Source organism: Protomyctophum parallelum (assembly GCF_964188405.1).
Source record: "Protomyctophum parallelum genome assembly, chromosome: 10".
Lineage (NCBI taxonomy): Eukaryota > Metazoa > Chordata > Actinopteri > Myctophiformes > Myctophidae > Protomyctophum > Protomyctophum parallelum.
In genome coordinates this window covers 22,760,786-22,775,204 of record NC_139704.1, presented here as the reverse complement: position 1 = coordinate 22,775,204, position 14,419 = coordinate 22,760,786, and the positions used below count along the sequence as shown (strand labels likewise).

The 14,419-nt window shown below is 44.7% G+C and overlaps 1 protein-coding gene across 4 annotated transcripts; it reads right to left on the bottom strand.

Moving 5' to 3' along the window:
- Window positions 1-2,910: 2,910 nt before the first annotated feature.
- On the bottom strand, window positions 2,911-13,119 carry pwwp2b (PWWP domain containing 2B). 4 transcript variants are annotated; one of them, XR_014569879.1, is made up of 4 exons: window positions 12,710-13,119; window positions 7,039-8,785; window positions 5,668-5,741; window positions 2,911-5,123 (listed from the first exon to the last, which is right to left on the bottom strand). XR_014569879.1 is itself a non-coding variant. In XM_083775440.1 (3 exons), the coding sequence occupies exons 1-3, from the start codon at window positions 12,970-12,972 to the stop codon at window positions 5,735-5,737; spliced, it is 2,013 nt and encodes a 670-aa protein (XP_083631566.1). In that variant the 5' UTR covers window positions 12,973-13,119; the 3' UTR covers window positions 2,911-5,734. The 4 variants fall into 4 exon arrangements, 2 of the variants coding, with proteins under 2 accessions (XP_083631566.1, XP_083631567.1); XR_014569880.1 differs by having other exon boundaries at window positions 7,043-8,785; XM_083775440.1 differs by having other exon boundaries at window positions 2,911-5,741; window positions 7,043-8,785.
- Window positions 13,120-14,419: the final 1,300 nt, after the last annotated feature.

Here is a 14,419-nt window from a genome sequence, read left to right as displayed (position 1 = left end):
CTCAAAGGGCACCTACGGACGGTTGCAATTCAAAACTGGCCCCCGTTAAATCTGAATCCCCCACCACCCCTTTTTCCCCTCACAATTTTTTTTCTTCCCCTTTTTACCTCCTCTACTGTATGATGAGTTCCTGTTTTTGACTAGAAGTGTATATTCGTACATCTCTAAATGTTTTGATGAATTGAAAATGGTGGGCCCTATTGTAAACAAGTGAAATGCTTATGGTGTCGTCCATTCACAGTTAACAGTTTTTCTATTGAGTTGTACTTGAAATGTACTGTAATTCTGCAAACTGTTAATAAATCAACCAATCAATCAAAAGTATGGAAAATTGGAAATAATCCAGTAAAGTAAAAGTACCTCAAAATTGTTCTTATAAGCACTGGTTGTCATCCTTGAGGAAGTATACGGCTACACATTTCATGCTAACTGCATAAACCAGCCTTGACATAATAATAATCTTTGCACCAGTTTTATGGTCCAAAGGAAACCGGCTGGAGAGCTATGAAATGTCCAGCTGTGTACAAAGCCAGGCCAGAGGTATGAAAAGAGAGCAGGCGTGGGGGAAGGGAAGGGAGGGGACGTCCCACAGCTGAACCTCACTCAATAGTCAAAGCATCTGATCGGCAGGAGATATCATGGAGGCTATGAGGGGGTTATCTGATATTCACTGGCCCATGCAGCCAGGTTATGCAATAACCATGCATGCATGCACGCCACACTCCTATTTATGACGCACGGCCCGCTACAAATCAACACCAATTGTGACATGGTTGATGCCGAATGATGTTTCGAAAAAAGGCGAGCCATGTTAGACAGAGCATTAATGGACCATACCAGTCGTATAAAAAATATCTTGTTTACTACCCTCCTTGATAATATATATCAGACAGGCGGCCTATTCATGATTGTCATTGAATGCCTCTCATAGCATCTTTGTCTGTCTATATAAATCCAGGAATACATTATTCATCTCTGTCCCGACGTCTGTCTGCCTGTATAGCAGAGATATACACAATCATGTTACTAAACCTTAACCCATTTAGACCTGGAGCGCATCTGTGTCACCACTTTAACCATTATGTGAAACTTTAGCTGGTGAAAAATAGCAGATCTACAAGCTCATAGCGAGGCACTCTATTTTTGGATAAAGAAATCATGAAAATGTGGCGCAAATCTTTGAATATATATTCTTTCACAGCGAACATTTTTAAGCATGTGCAATCAGAGGAGAGCGAACATCATGTGACCCGACACCAGAGAGAAAGTTGAGCACTTTAGAGCTTGAGTTACAACCAGAATCCTGGGAGTCACGTCTAGACGCCGGTAACAGGTACGGTCGCCCCTTTTCCATCTCTCCCCACTAATCTACCTAGCTGTAAATAACAAACATAAATTCATGTTGGTGATTATAAAAAAAGATATATTCATTTATAATTGTTAATATACTCTGTATATCCATAGGCATAATAGCATCATGATGCCATTACAAAACGTGGTCTACACATGGAAGAAATATGTTTAATAAAACGAAATGAACTGCTAGAAGGTCCTAAATTAACTTAATTAAGCCAGTCACAGTCTCTGTCTCATGATATTCTTCAGTATAGAGATTGACTACTATACAATCAAATAAATCTGTATACAAGATCATTTGAGATTTCAGGGGAGGGAGGGAAATACTAAATTAACTGTTAACTACATTAACACTTTGAGGGGGGCGAGTTGGTAAAGGGGCGAGTCGTCTGGCATTCGTCTAGACACATCTACGACCGCTGCTTTACAGGTTAAATATGCAAGCCAGTAATTACTAATTCATGCTGTCATACAGTGTCGTGGACCAAAGATGGCAGATCTATAAACTCTGCCAGCTTATAGAGCTGCTATTTTGGTCCACGACGCCATCGTACAGTAAAGTATAATCGAGCTTCTGATCGACACATCATCATTCTGATGAGAGAAAAGATAGGAGCGATTATAGCCAACATGTTTTGTTTTTTTCAAAAGACTAGCTTTATTTATACTTTAGATTAGAAAATGGTGTTGCTTGCCGACAAACTATACCATCGTACTATGGAGTATAAATAAGGCTTAAAACATAGAACTACCTTGGAGGACTTGGCACCTGGTCATTTCCACATTCATTATTATTGGATCCAGTCCCGTAAGGAAATATTCAGTGGGGATCTGTGGTGGGCAGGTTTTGTCAGCATTATAAGCTGCGTAGGAGAAAGACAAAGAAACCTCATTCAGACGTTCCATCACACACGTAGACCAGTGTCCAGGTGTGGAAAATGTGCAGAGTAACAAAAAATAGAAAAGGAGAAGAGTCTTGTTTTATAAGAGCAAAAACAAACATGTTGGAACCATCCTTTTTTCTATTATTGCTCATGAAGGTCTAAGCGACGGAAATGTCAACCTAATAAATAGCAACATTCTTTGGCAAGTGTTTGACAGTGTGCTGGACCTCTTCTTTGTCTTTCAAAGATAACCTTTTCAATTTACAGGTACTACCTGCTGCTAGATCTGATACATTAGAAAATGCTTCACACCGCTAGACTTTTAAGTGTTTAGCAATTCTATTCCATTATTGCACTGCCCAGCACTGAAAGGGCAAAGTGAAATGTGTGTGTAGTTTATGACAAAAGCATGATATTCCCAAAATAGGCACGCCAGTGTTAGTGGTTAAAAAAACCCTCCACTCAAATATTTGGACTGGACAGACTGCAGATAGTATAAGAGAACATAAAGAGTGATTGGACTGGACAGACGGCAGATAGTATAAGAGAACATAAAGACTGAACATAAAGACTGAACATAAAGACTGAACATAAAGACTGGACAGACTGCAGATAGTATAAGAGAACATAAAGAGTGATTGCAGAGAGACCACAGAAGAGATTATTGCTTGTATATTTTTTTATTTTATGTACAGTACATGTAAAAAAAACAAAAACAAAAAAGTAGCCAATAACATTGACTAATATGGGCAACAGTAGATAGCCAGGTTGCTCATACAAGGGAATATCCTGACAAATGTTCCCCCTCATAAACATAAGTTAGGAGGGCGGGGGGGGGGCTTGTACAGTACTCCTCCTTACAGCGTTGTAGCTAGTTAGTCAACACATTCCCCGCCTTTGCTGTAGATCTACGCCAATTTGAATTGTCCCAGATGGCATTTCTGGTCAAAACAAGGTTTATTCCACGGCCCATAGCCGACGCCTCGCGATCATGGTTTCTCTGCCCTCATCACAAGACCGGAAGTGATACGCGACACACACACCCTTTAGACAACATAACAACATCCGGTTGTGGATTTGTGGCTCTTCAAAATAAGGGTTGAACGGATACGAGGTGAATTAATTAATGAATGCTGGCGGGGATTGTGTTAAAAGAGTATCAACAAACCAGCCACACCACTGATCATCAAAATTAGGAGATTAGGGGGCCTATTTTCACCCCTTATCCCTAAACTTCTTTGGCCCATTTTCTTTTTACTATTTTGAAAAACATTTAAAAATGGTTCAACTACTCGATCTACATCGACACGTTGTGAGATTGTAGATCGGCCATTTTAACTATTTTAGTAGTGTTTTTCAAAATAGCAAAAAAAAGGCAAATAATATTTAGGCATAAGGGGTATAACAGGACCCTAGATCTATCCAATACACGCTCCGCTCTCAGACAATCGATGATGGGCTAGTTTTCCATACAACGGAACATTTTGGCAGGTCTGCAGATGACCCTAAATCGGAACACAAAATATTTTCAGACAACGAAACAGGAAAGGGAGACAGGGTTTAATTAGACTGTGTGCAATCTGCAGTGACAGACTAGGTTAACTTAGCCATGCTCTCTGCCTTTGTCTGCACCCCCCCCCCAAACCATTCCTCGTTCCAACAGTGCTGCTTTCAACACAAAGGTCATTAAAGGCCAGATTTGCAGGCTGCTCATGACTCAATAACTATACTGGTTGCAGGGACGTGCAGAGTGTGTTAGAGGGGCAGGGGCTGAAATCCCGTAAGAGGGCAATTTTGGACAAAAATTGCAGAAATAGCAGATCTACAAGCTCACAACGCGTCGCAGCTTGTAGATCAACTCTTTTCTGGGCGCAACCCAGCACTCTTTAGCTATAGAGATGCGGTTGTACGACATGGATTGGCATTTGCGTTTTTTTCACCATACTAAATGCTGCATTTGCGGGCAGTTGTTTTACAGACGAGTAAAAGGGCAGGGGCTGAAGCCCTCTTTGATGTCTTATGTGTGCACGTCCCTGGCTGGCTGCCAGCTATACTCGCCAGCTCACTCACCCGAAACCTTCTCTTCCGTCTGTCTGCAGTTGGAAGTCACAGTATTCTTACAGCATATCTTGTCAAAGGTTACTAATAAAGCTTTAACTGATGATGATGCATATCGGGGGGGGGGGGGGGGTCTTTGACACGTTTATATTTGTCCCATTTTCTTTTTTACTCCAGTGGAAACATTTAAATGTGTTTTGTAGTGGATACGCGTTGACAAAGACAGATCCCAGGTCAGATGCAAGAATACAGTGTACACAACCACCCACTAAAAGGTCTCCCCGAATCACACAATAAAGTAAAAAGGAGGAAAGAAAAAGAAAATTCTCTTTTTCCTTACAAGGCCATGGATAGTCAACCATGAGACTTTTGAACTCCCCCCCCCCCCCCCCGCTGCCTATCACGGCTGTATCTTCAGCTAGTATTTTCTCTCCAACAGTGAGCTTACAGCAGGCCACCAAGGTACAGATAAAGTGCTTTTTCTCAAAAAACGTGACGCATTAAATAATTAAAGTGAGCAAGGACGAGGGGGAGAGGGGGAGGAAGTGGGTGGGAAATCTTTTGCCAACCCAATGTCACACTTCTAAAGAGTCTCCTAAATATATATAAAAGAAAATAATAATAATAATAAATGGAAGAAACAACATGATGAGTTTTGTTTGGAGAGAACAGCGTTCCTTAATATAAATAAATCCACGTAATCATCAAGAGTGACACTGAAAGGCTACACAATGAGGATGGAACAGTGCTTATTTGATTGACACGATAGAAGAGATCCAACAGTCTCTTGGATGGAGCGGGTTTCACATTTCTTCGTTTTTTTTCCTTCAGATATGGAAAGTACAAAGATTTATACTAAGACTTTTTTTTTCAAACCACGGAAAAACATCTCTGCCTGTTCAGCAACAACGATCACACAGGGGATGAGATGGGTGGGGGGGTGGGGGGGGGACATCATGGCACTGGGATCTTCTCATTGGGCCAGTCAGAACGCTGTAACCCAATGGGTGTCGAGGACGAAGACCGTACTTGACAGCAGCATATTGGGGAAGATTCTTTTTTTTGTTGTAGAAAGGTGGACGTTAACGTATAATAATAAACTGTTAGATAATAAATACATTCGGTTTCCTGTAGTGTGTCGCTATTCAGCTCTATTGAAATATGGATAAACCTAGAAAAAAAAGAGGAGTAATAGTTCAGTTCTTAGTAGAGACAGTGAGATACCTCAAACTGGCCCTTTTTGCTCCCTTATGGTGCAGTCTCTCAACAACACACACTCCCTCGCCTTGGTGGCCATTTTCCTCCAGCCTTGTGTGGGGAAGGAAAAAAAAAGCGGCGTATAAATAGTAGCCGTGGCAACCGCACGTACCCCTCTCCTGGGATTTGATGACAGAGTAGAGTTCAGAAAAACCTCGGAGAATTCACTTCAGCCCTCCTCAACCCCTGCAGGAGAAGAAAAAGAATCGACAAAGTGAGAAAGCGGGAGAGAGAGAGAGAGAGAAGAGAAAATGCTATGTAATGCCCGGCCAGGCCAATGCCGGATTTATTCTTAGTTGAGTTTAGTGGCAGTTCTGTGCTCCTAAAATAGCAGATCTACAAGCTCGCAATGAGGATCTGGAGGAAAACAAAAGCACCAAATATGGACTGCTTTCATTTGCTAACCAGATGCAATAGAACATGCTGGGTGCACCCTGTAGCTCCACACTGCCCTTGAGCCTATACCAGACTAGTAAAGTAAACAGTGTCTGTGGGAGCCGCCTTGTCCGTGCCATATCACTTGGAGACAATATTTAACCTTTGAGTGCATGTTAAGAGACTGCTGCCCGGCTACCTGGGGTCAACAAGACAGGGAACCAGGGCAACGGGCTTAGCAAAGTCTATCTCCCAGTGACTTTCTTTACGTTTGGCGTTTGAATGCACAACTGTACAGTCATACTTTATGCTAAACAGAAGCAGGTGAGCACAGACAGATACAGCCCCATATCAAAACACAATGTGCACATTGATGAAGAGGTGTTTTTCTTTCTGCTAATCATGCAAGTTGTTGTCAGGTACAGACTAGGGAGTTGTGTTTGAACATGTGCAAAGAAAAGAGACAATTGTCTCTGCTACGGTGTCGACTAATGTGGATCTTTAATAAACAATATACCTTAGAAAGTAACTGTAAAAGTAAGTAAGTAACTGTTTTCATTAAGGCTAAGGAGTAGGACGTCATGATTTCCATTCAATACGAATCAAAATTGTCTTGACGTTCCATTCAATTAATCAGAATTACAACAGGAAGCCACGACTTCAGGGCTGTTAATACATGTAAATCTTAGAAATTCTCATTTGTTATTTATAAATGTTACTATTCAAATAAATGTTACTTATCGAGTGTTTTTCTTTACAAGTCAATCAATAGCCAAATTAATGACATATAGCCATCAGTGCTGAGAATAAAAATACGTTTTTAAGTATCAGAAGTAAAAACAAAAGTAGGCAAATCATGACTCCTCATGGCATCAGACTTCATCTGTCGAATGGATTATCAAAGATCATCAGGTAGAATAATGTTCTCAATCTAGCAGATGTACAATGAATGATCACTCGGTCTAATCAGATCTATAAACACAGGTTTCTGCATGCATCTATCTGTGTCTTAACTATGCCTCTGAATAAGCAACACACACACACACACACACACACACTGTGACAACATCTATGAAATGGTAATTAAAAGTGCCTTATTAGGACGGACCTACGTTTCACAGTGGGAGAGCAGCGAGGTAACCTCAGGGCCCATGTGACCCACGGCCTTGGCGGCCTCCAAGATGGCCCTGCGGTACATCCCTTTCTTCTTGCGATTGAAGCGTGACCTGAAGAGCTCGCTGAAGGGAGACAGTTTGGCGACGGACAGCTGGGAGGTGGTGGGCGAGCCGAACCACGCCACCTTGGCCTCGGGCCACTGGGCCTCGCAGCTCGCCGTCTCCTGCTTGCGGCTGCCGCTGATGTTGAGCACGCGCGCCGGCCACCAGGGGAAGCCGTGGATCTTCCCCCACACGACGTCTCCCACGGCCACCGCGTGGCCCTCCTCCGTCACGCACTTGGTCATGCTGCGCGTGTGCAGCCGCACCGTGATCGGCGGCACTGTCTTGCAGACGACGTCATCGTCGTCCGCGTGCGCCGAGGGCACCACGGAGGACGAGGACACCGAGATGTCCTCGCCCGGCGCCAGGTCGCATAGCTCCGGAGAGGTGCCGTCCGAGCTGCACGACTTGGACTCGTCCAGGCTGTCGCTGCTGCACACGGACAGGCTGGAGGAGTCGGCCTTGCGCTTGCGAAAGTTGATGAGCAGGGTCAGGTCGCCGTGGTGGTGGTGACCCCCGTCGGCCTCCTCCACTGAACTCTCCGACCACAGGTCTAGGGAGTTCTTCCCCTCCCCCGAGTCCTCCGAGTGTGGGAGGCAAGGGCCTGCAGGCGCCCGGGGGCTCTCGACAAGTCCGGCCTCATACTCCCCCATGATGTCCTCACCGTCCCTCCGAGGTGGCCTCAAGCGGATCTTTGGTGAGGGCAGGCCCTGGCCCAAGGTGGTGAAGGGCCTGGTCAGTTTGAGTTTAGGAATGGACACCGTGAGGCCCGACCTAGTGGCATCTAGGATGTGCCGCTGCTCCTTGGTGGGATCGGCGGGCACCTTGCCGTTCGCCCCGAAGCCATTTTGCACGAGCTGCTTGGGACAGAAGGGCTTGACCGAGCCGTGGACCCGTGCAGGGATCTTAATGACCTCCCCCTTGCCCTGCGGCGTGCTGTAGGAGATCTTTATGACTGGACTGTGCGGGATCACGTCGCCACTGGGGAACTTCTCCCCCTCTGCCTCTCCTCGCTTTTCCTTCCTGAGACGTTTGCTTGTGTCAAAGCCCGTGCCGTTCTCCCGCCTCTTGGCGGCCCTCCGTAGCATGGCCTCCTTCTTCGCCACCTTGGCAGCACTGTCCTTGGCCTCGTCGCCGTCGCTCTGGGGCGCGTTCTCCTTCCTGGAGGCCTTAGTGTTGCTCACGCCGTCTTTGCTCTCCTCGTCGCTGTTGTTCAGCGTGTTTTTGCACTTCTCACACAGCACCTGCCGCGGCCGCAGGCGGATGGTGCTCATAGTCATGTGGCCAGGCTCTCGAGCTCTCCTCTTCCTTCTCTTGATTGGTCGCGGAGGGGGCTGAGGTATCCACTGGCTGTAACTGTGACGCACCCACAAGGGCCGGGGGAAGGGGGCTCCTTCAAAATAAGGAGGGTAAGTAGTCTGTCCGGCTGGCACCGGCGTGGGCACGGGGCATGGAAGAGGTGCACCGAACATGTCATTTTCAGGAAGTGTATTTTCATCCTTTGGTCTGTAGAAAGCCTGACTTGGAAGTTCTGATACTGGCTCCTCGCTCAGGATTTCAGGGATTTCATAAGCCGGTGTGGGTATGGGGTAATCCATCGCTTTCCTTGTGAGATCCGGTAGACAGAACAGCCCGGTCCTATGATGGAAGAAAAAACAAACAAACCAAAGAACAACAATCAGAAACTAAATAGCAATAGGAAATTCAATGCAATATTAGGATGTAGCTCACAAGTTCAGCACAGTCAGGGTGCAAACAGCAAACTGGTCACACAAACATTCTGGTTAATGCATGACAGGCATTTCTCAAATTCTTTAGTTAAGCGATTTCCTCCACAAGGAAATTGTTGTTATGCACTTCTTGTATCTGACCCTGCTGAAACACTTTGGGCCACATAAACCAAATCAGACTACTAATGTTGCAACCAGTTAAAACATACATTTGAGTGTGGCAATAAAGCTGCTCAAAATCGTTCCTGACAGGGGAGAAACTCTCCTTTTGTTCTGACTGGGCATGTGGCACAATGCTCTCTTTCAACATCACCACCTGTATGCTGAGAATATTTTTATTTATTTAGTATTTAATTATGCCAATGGGCTCCGCTCTATGCATACACGCCATTTTGGAAATAACTTGGGCCCCTTCCCTACTTCCTTCACAGGTGTTACCGATGATACTAATGAAGGCTCCGTTCCATTCTGGTCCAACCGTGACCGGTGCCGTTATTGTGCATGTTGGCTCATTGTTAACACCCCCATAACTCTTGAGAGTGCAAAAAATTGAACCAAATGGAGCCTTACGGGTCCATTAACCCATTTGGTTCCATTTGTATACTCTGAGTTATGGGTGTACTTGAAATTAAAACGTTTGAAAACCACTGTACAATAAATGGAAGTCATAAATGTTATCATCTGTGAAGGAAGTAGGGAAGTGGCCCGGAAGTAGGAAGAGTTATTCTGAGCGCATAGAACCCATTGGCACCCGTCATGTGTTAGTACTGTATAGTCCCTGTCACGGTTTACCCTTACAGCTGGTCTCAGGGAGGGTGTGGACAACCACGTGTCTCTCCTCCGACACACATTAATTCGGCAGCTGCTTCTTTTCACCTAATCGTAGTTCCACTGAGAGGCTGTATTGCGTGCGGAGGTAAATAATAATAATAATCTTTATTGTCCCGAAGGATATTTGTCTTCACAATCTGTTCAACACCCACATCAAAACAACACAGAGCACATAACACCAAGACAATACAAAAAACAAAAACAAAACATGAGGTCCCCACTGTGTACAGAACCATCCTATCGGCGGGGCAGTTCTCCTATAATAATAATACCTCGCCGTAACGCACCCTGCTTAACAAGTGGCCTGGCCAACATGTAGGAGTCACTAGTGCGGTCACAGTGACACAGTGACCCTCCCCGACTGGCTTCCCAACCCCATGCACGTACTGTACATGCGGGGCGGGGGGGGGGGGGGGGGGGGTACTTGTGTTTGTTGGAGTGGGCACTGTCTGGCCTGGGTGGGCAGTCAAGCCGGATGTACCCCCGGGGGTCTGTGTCACCCGGACACGCATGCTGCTGACTGAGCATACTTTAAATGTATGTGTGTGGCGTTTCAGGGACACACAGCAGCAGACTGGCCTGGCTGTTGTGTTTACTCCGTCTAACCTGCTGCCAGAGGCATATGTGATTAACAACAAAAAAAGAAAGAAAGCTAGTTTGATCCGTCTGTGCTTATAGCACGCGGTGCTCCGGTGTGGAGCGGGACCTGCAGACGTGTCCCATGGAATAATGACCCTCTGAAGTGCCTTGGAGTGGTTCGGCTGGCAAGCAGTAGCAACATGGCTATTTTGCCGTCAAGTGACTGCAGACAAAGAGGCTACAGGATGCCCAGGAGCAGCCCACCCCCCTCCCTCTGACTGACACACACACACACACACACACACACACACACACACACACACACACACACACACACACACACACACACACACACACACACACACACACACACACACACACACACACACACACACACACACACACACACACACACACACACACACACACGCGAATCACTCGGGATTTGGCGATGTGCAGAAGAGAGCCAGGGGATTTCAGTTTGTTTTCCCCGACCATGTCACCTGTGGGGCCTGTGTGTCATGACTTTATTAATTATGTCACATTTGGGGAGCACATTTCCTCAACCCCAACAGACTAGTAATTGGCAGGCACCTCTCAATAATAAGTCTCACCTGTGAGACTCACTCCGAGACCTTTTAACACGTTGAGGGCTTAATATTAAAATATGACCTATACCGAGGCTGCCAGGATTGTTTATTTACCTTTGGAGCATACGCCTTAGTATTTGCACCTTTTATCCATGAAAATCCGCTTGAAAACAATCCAATGATTTGTTATTGAGCCGACAAAAAAGCCACTTCCGTGATCCGGGTCATAGACAAAGAGCAAAGCGAGCTAAGATTGTCCCTAGTCCCGCCTACACCCTCGTTCACTTTGCATTGGACTCCCAGAAGCCCTTGCAAGCCGGCGGTTCCGGTTACGTCATCATAACGCGTCCGCCTCGTCACCAGGTCTGCGACAAATCCGCAATTTCTTTTAAATTATTATAGAACGCCGGCGAATAAAACAAATAGCAGGTTTAGAGGGCAGGGGGAGAACATGGATTAAATAGCGTGCCCACGGGTTATGCAGTTTTAAAACTGTTAAAAGCAGGCGAAAATGGCCATGGCCATGATTGACACAGCGCAGAAGGCACCGTTTGTGACGAAGGACAGAGGGACAGTCCTGGGCCAGGCACGGAACAAGGACACTGCACATGCCCCAGTCGTTGACTCAACAACATCTCATGTTGTGTGTAAAGTACACTACAACTAAATGTGAAGATCGGCTCGAACGATATGCCAAAAAATGGTGACATGAAAAACCTGCGGGAAGAGACAATGACGGGAAACGTATCTCATGTAACAGAAAAGGAAGAGGCAGTCAAATTCTGTCAGTGACGAGGCCTAAAATATAGGCCTTTTTTAAAGTTACTCATAGGCCTGTTTCCTTCATTTGGAAAAGGGGTTATTCCCAGGACGGCCCCGGCCTGCTCTCACATGAAAAACCATCTAAGCATACTAAAGAGGAAAGCTGGACAGATTCTGGCTGCACATCTAAAAATAGGCCTAAACCCAGTGGCTTTGAAGGTGCACTCTATACTAAGAGGAACACCAAGGCTAATACATGTGACAAACACACACTGAAGAGGTGTAAATTTAATAACACCTAAAATACATCAATAATGAATGTCAACACACTCATGGCTATGAGCTTGAATACAACAGTGGTGATTTCTTGTACCAAGAAGAAAGATCTTCCCAGACAAACCCATGATAGCCCCTATAGATCAGCCTGGATGCATCAGGAAAGGGTATATATTGTTTAACATAAAAAAACCAAACTGTTTAGTTTTTCTTGTATTGTCTCTTCTGTGCCCATTGCTTATAAGGTTCAATTTATGCCTGCCTGGGTATGTGGTTTATATTATATACTCCATTTAGCTTCTGTAAATCAATATGTGAACTGTGACATGATATAAGGGAGATCATATGCAATTACAAAATAAACTGGGTTAATAAAAAAAACAAAGGCTTAATGTTGAATGCACACAGTCAGTGGTATTCAGACAGATTTGGCTAACAATGAGCTATAGATGAACCCAATGACATTGGCTATTGTTCAGTGAAGCCAGTTAAATGTATATTTATTTAGCCACTGGCTTCACTAGTACTACTACAGTACACCCTTGCAAATCACACGTTTTATTTTAAAATCGTATAATCACATACAATGAGAATGATTTCCATTAGCAGGCTGGCTAACAGAAAAGGCTACCCTGTCCAGTTACAATACCTTTACACAGTCCTTTGTACGAAGGCCCACTTGGCTAACTAGCTAGCTTTGGCTCGTTAGCATCCAAGATTAGCCGTTAGCTCATGTTAGCATATTATCCATTTATTTTATTTTTTATACGAAATGTGACAATAAATCCACTCACTTTTTGTTGCAGTCAAGTAATATCCCCGTGAAGCTCTTCTCCAGATAGGTCAGAGTCACCACCAGTGTGTCGTTGAGTATTTGATCGATGATGACGGGCACCCGAGAGCCGGCCCGCAGCTCCTCGGCCACAGCCTCCATGTTTTCCGGCGTGAAGTGTCCGGCTCGGCGGTGCTCGATCCCGGCCAAGGGAGCCACGGTCGCGTCGGGGCAAAATCCTAACTCCCTTCTCTTTTGGAGCACGGGTAGGCTACACCAGGGCATGAAATGACGCCATCACCCCCACCAAGTCAATTACAACAGTTCTGCCACTGGTGACATCACACAGACAGTGTGAGGAGCAAAAAAGCTACTCAAGATATAAGGCCTACCCTTCTGTCTCACACTGGGGGAATAATGTGCCACTATTCATTGAGACCAGCAATGGTTATGGCCTCTATATCAAAAAGGCTCAACATCTGCTATAGTGAGAGTCTCATGACGCCTTTTCTCCCAACACCACTAGATAGACTATGGTCAGCACATTCATAGTATCTTTCAGTAGCCCTACTACATTATTGTGATTTTATAGTTTATGTCCCCTTTGTGCTTTATAACTAAGGTACAACATAATAAACCCATATATTAGGCTACTGTCAGAATTAACTATTTCTGTAAAGGGACCTTTTAAAAGTGGCCATAATCCTTTGAGTGCAATAGTTTGAGTAGTAATAAGCTTACATCAGATAAATTCAAAGGCTGGTTAAACTATAACCAAGATCAACCAACTGAAAACTGATATTTACTGAGGTCTGAAACTACTGGTACACAGATTTGTTTGTTAAAAATCTTAACATTGCCTTCAAGTGGAAAGATAGATTTATAAGATAATAGATAGGAATATATTTTTCACATTTTTGTAAACAAAAATCAAAACAATAAATGTGATTGTGTAACAACTTTGATGTTTTTTTACTCTAGTATTTTTGTGAATATTGTAATGGGTGTGAAAGAACACAGTTCAACATGGTTCAACATTAACATGGCAGGAAGGAAACACAAATCCTGTTAACAAGGTATATCTCCTAGTAGGCAGTGAATCCATATTCAAATTAAATCTCTCGTCTGCTTTCTCTCCAAAAGCTCTGCCTGCAGCTTCTTTGTCTGTCAATCACAAAAAAGAACAATAGTCAAGTCAAGAGTTCAGTTCGTTAAAGGAAAACAAAGTCTACTATCAGTACTATGGTGCATAAGGATGATATATAATATTTTTAAATGGCACATGCCTCTTCCATGTCTTGCTTTGCAGCTGTGATCTGCTCTTCTGCTGTGCCTATAGCCGGATGTCTACATCTCTCCTGCATCATCTGGACATGGCTTTGAATTCGCAGTTCCAGTTCCAAATCCCGGGCCGCTCTAGGAGGGTCACACACACACACACACACACACACACACACACACACACACACACACACACACACAGACACAGCTTGGTAACTTGGTAAGATATGTCACATCTTACACTTTGAAACAATGCAGCAGTCCCATTGCTTATAGGTCCTGCTGTTGATGTTGGGGCTGATGGAATTGTAACCTTCTATTTAAATGTTCTACATATCCATATGCACTTGCTTTGGCAAAGTTTTCTCATGCCAATAAAGCTCCTTTGAATTGAAACTGAATTGGGTGGTGGCAGCCTGATCATCATCAGGCACCTGGACGGACGGACGGA

Coding starts and splice junctions, on each gene's coding strand:
- pwwp2b (XM_083775440.1), bottom strand. CDS start 12,972: ATGCCCTGGTGTAGCCTACCCGTGCTCCAAAAGAGAAGGGAGTTAGGA. Junction 8,786..12,709: donor TTACTTGACTGCAACAAAAA/GTGAGTGGATTT, acceptor CTTCCATCATAG/GACCGGGCTGTTCTGTCTAC.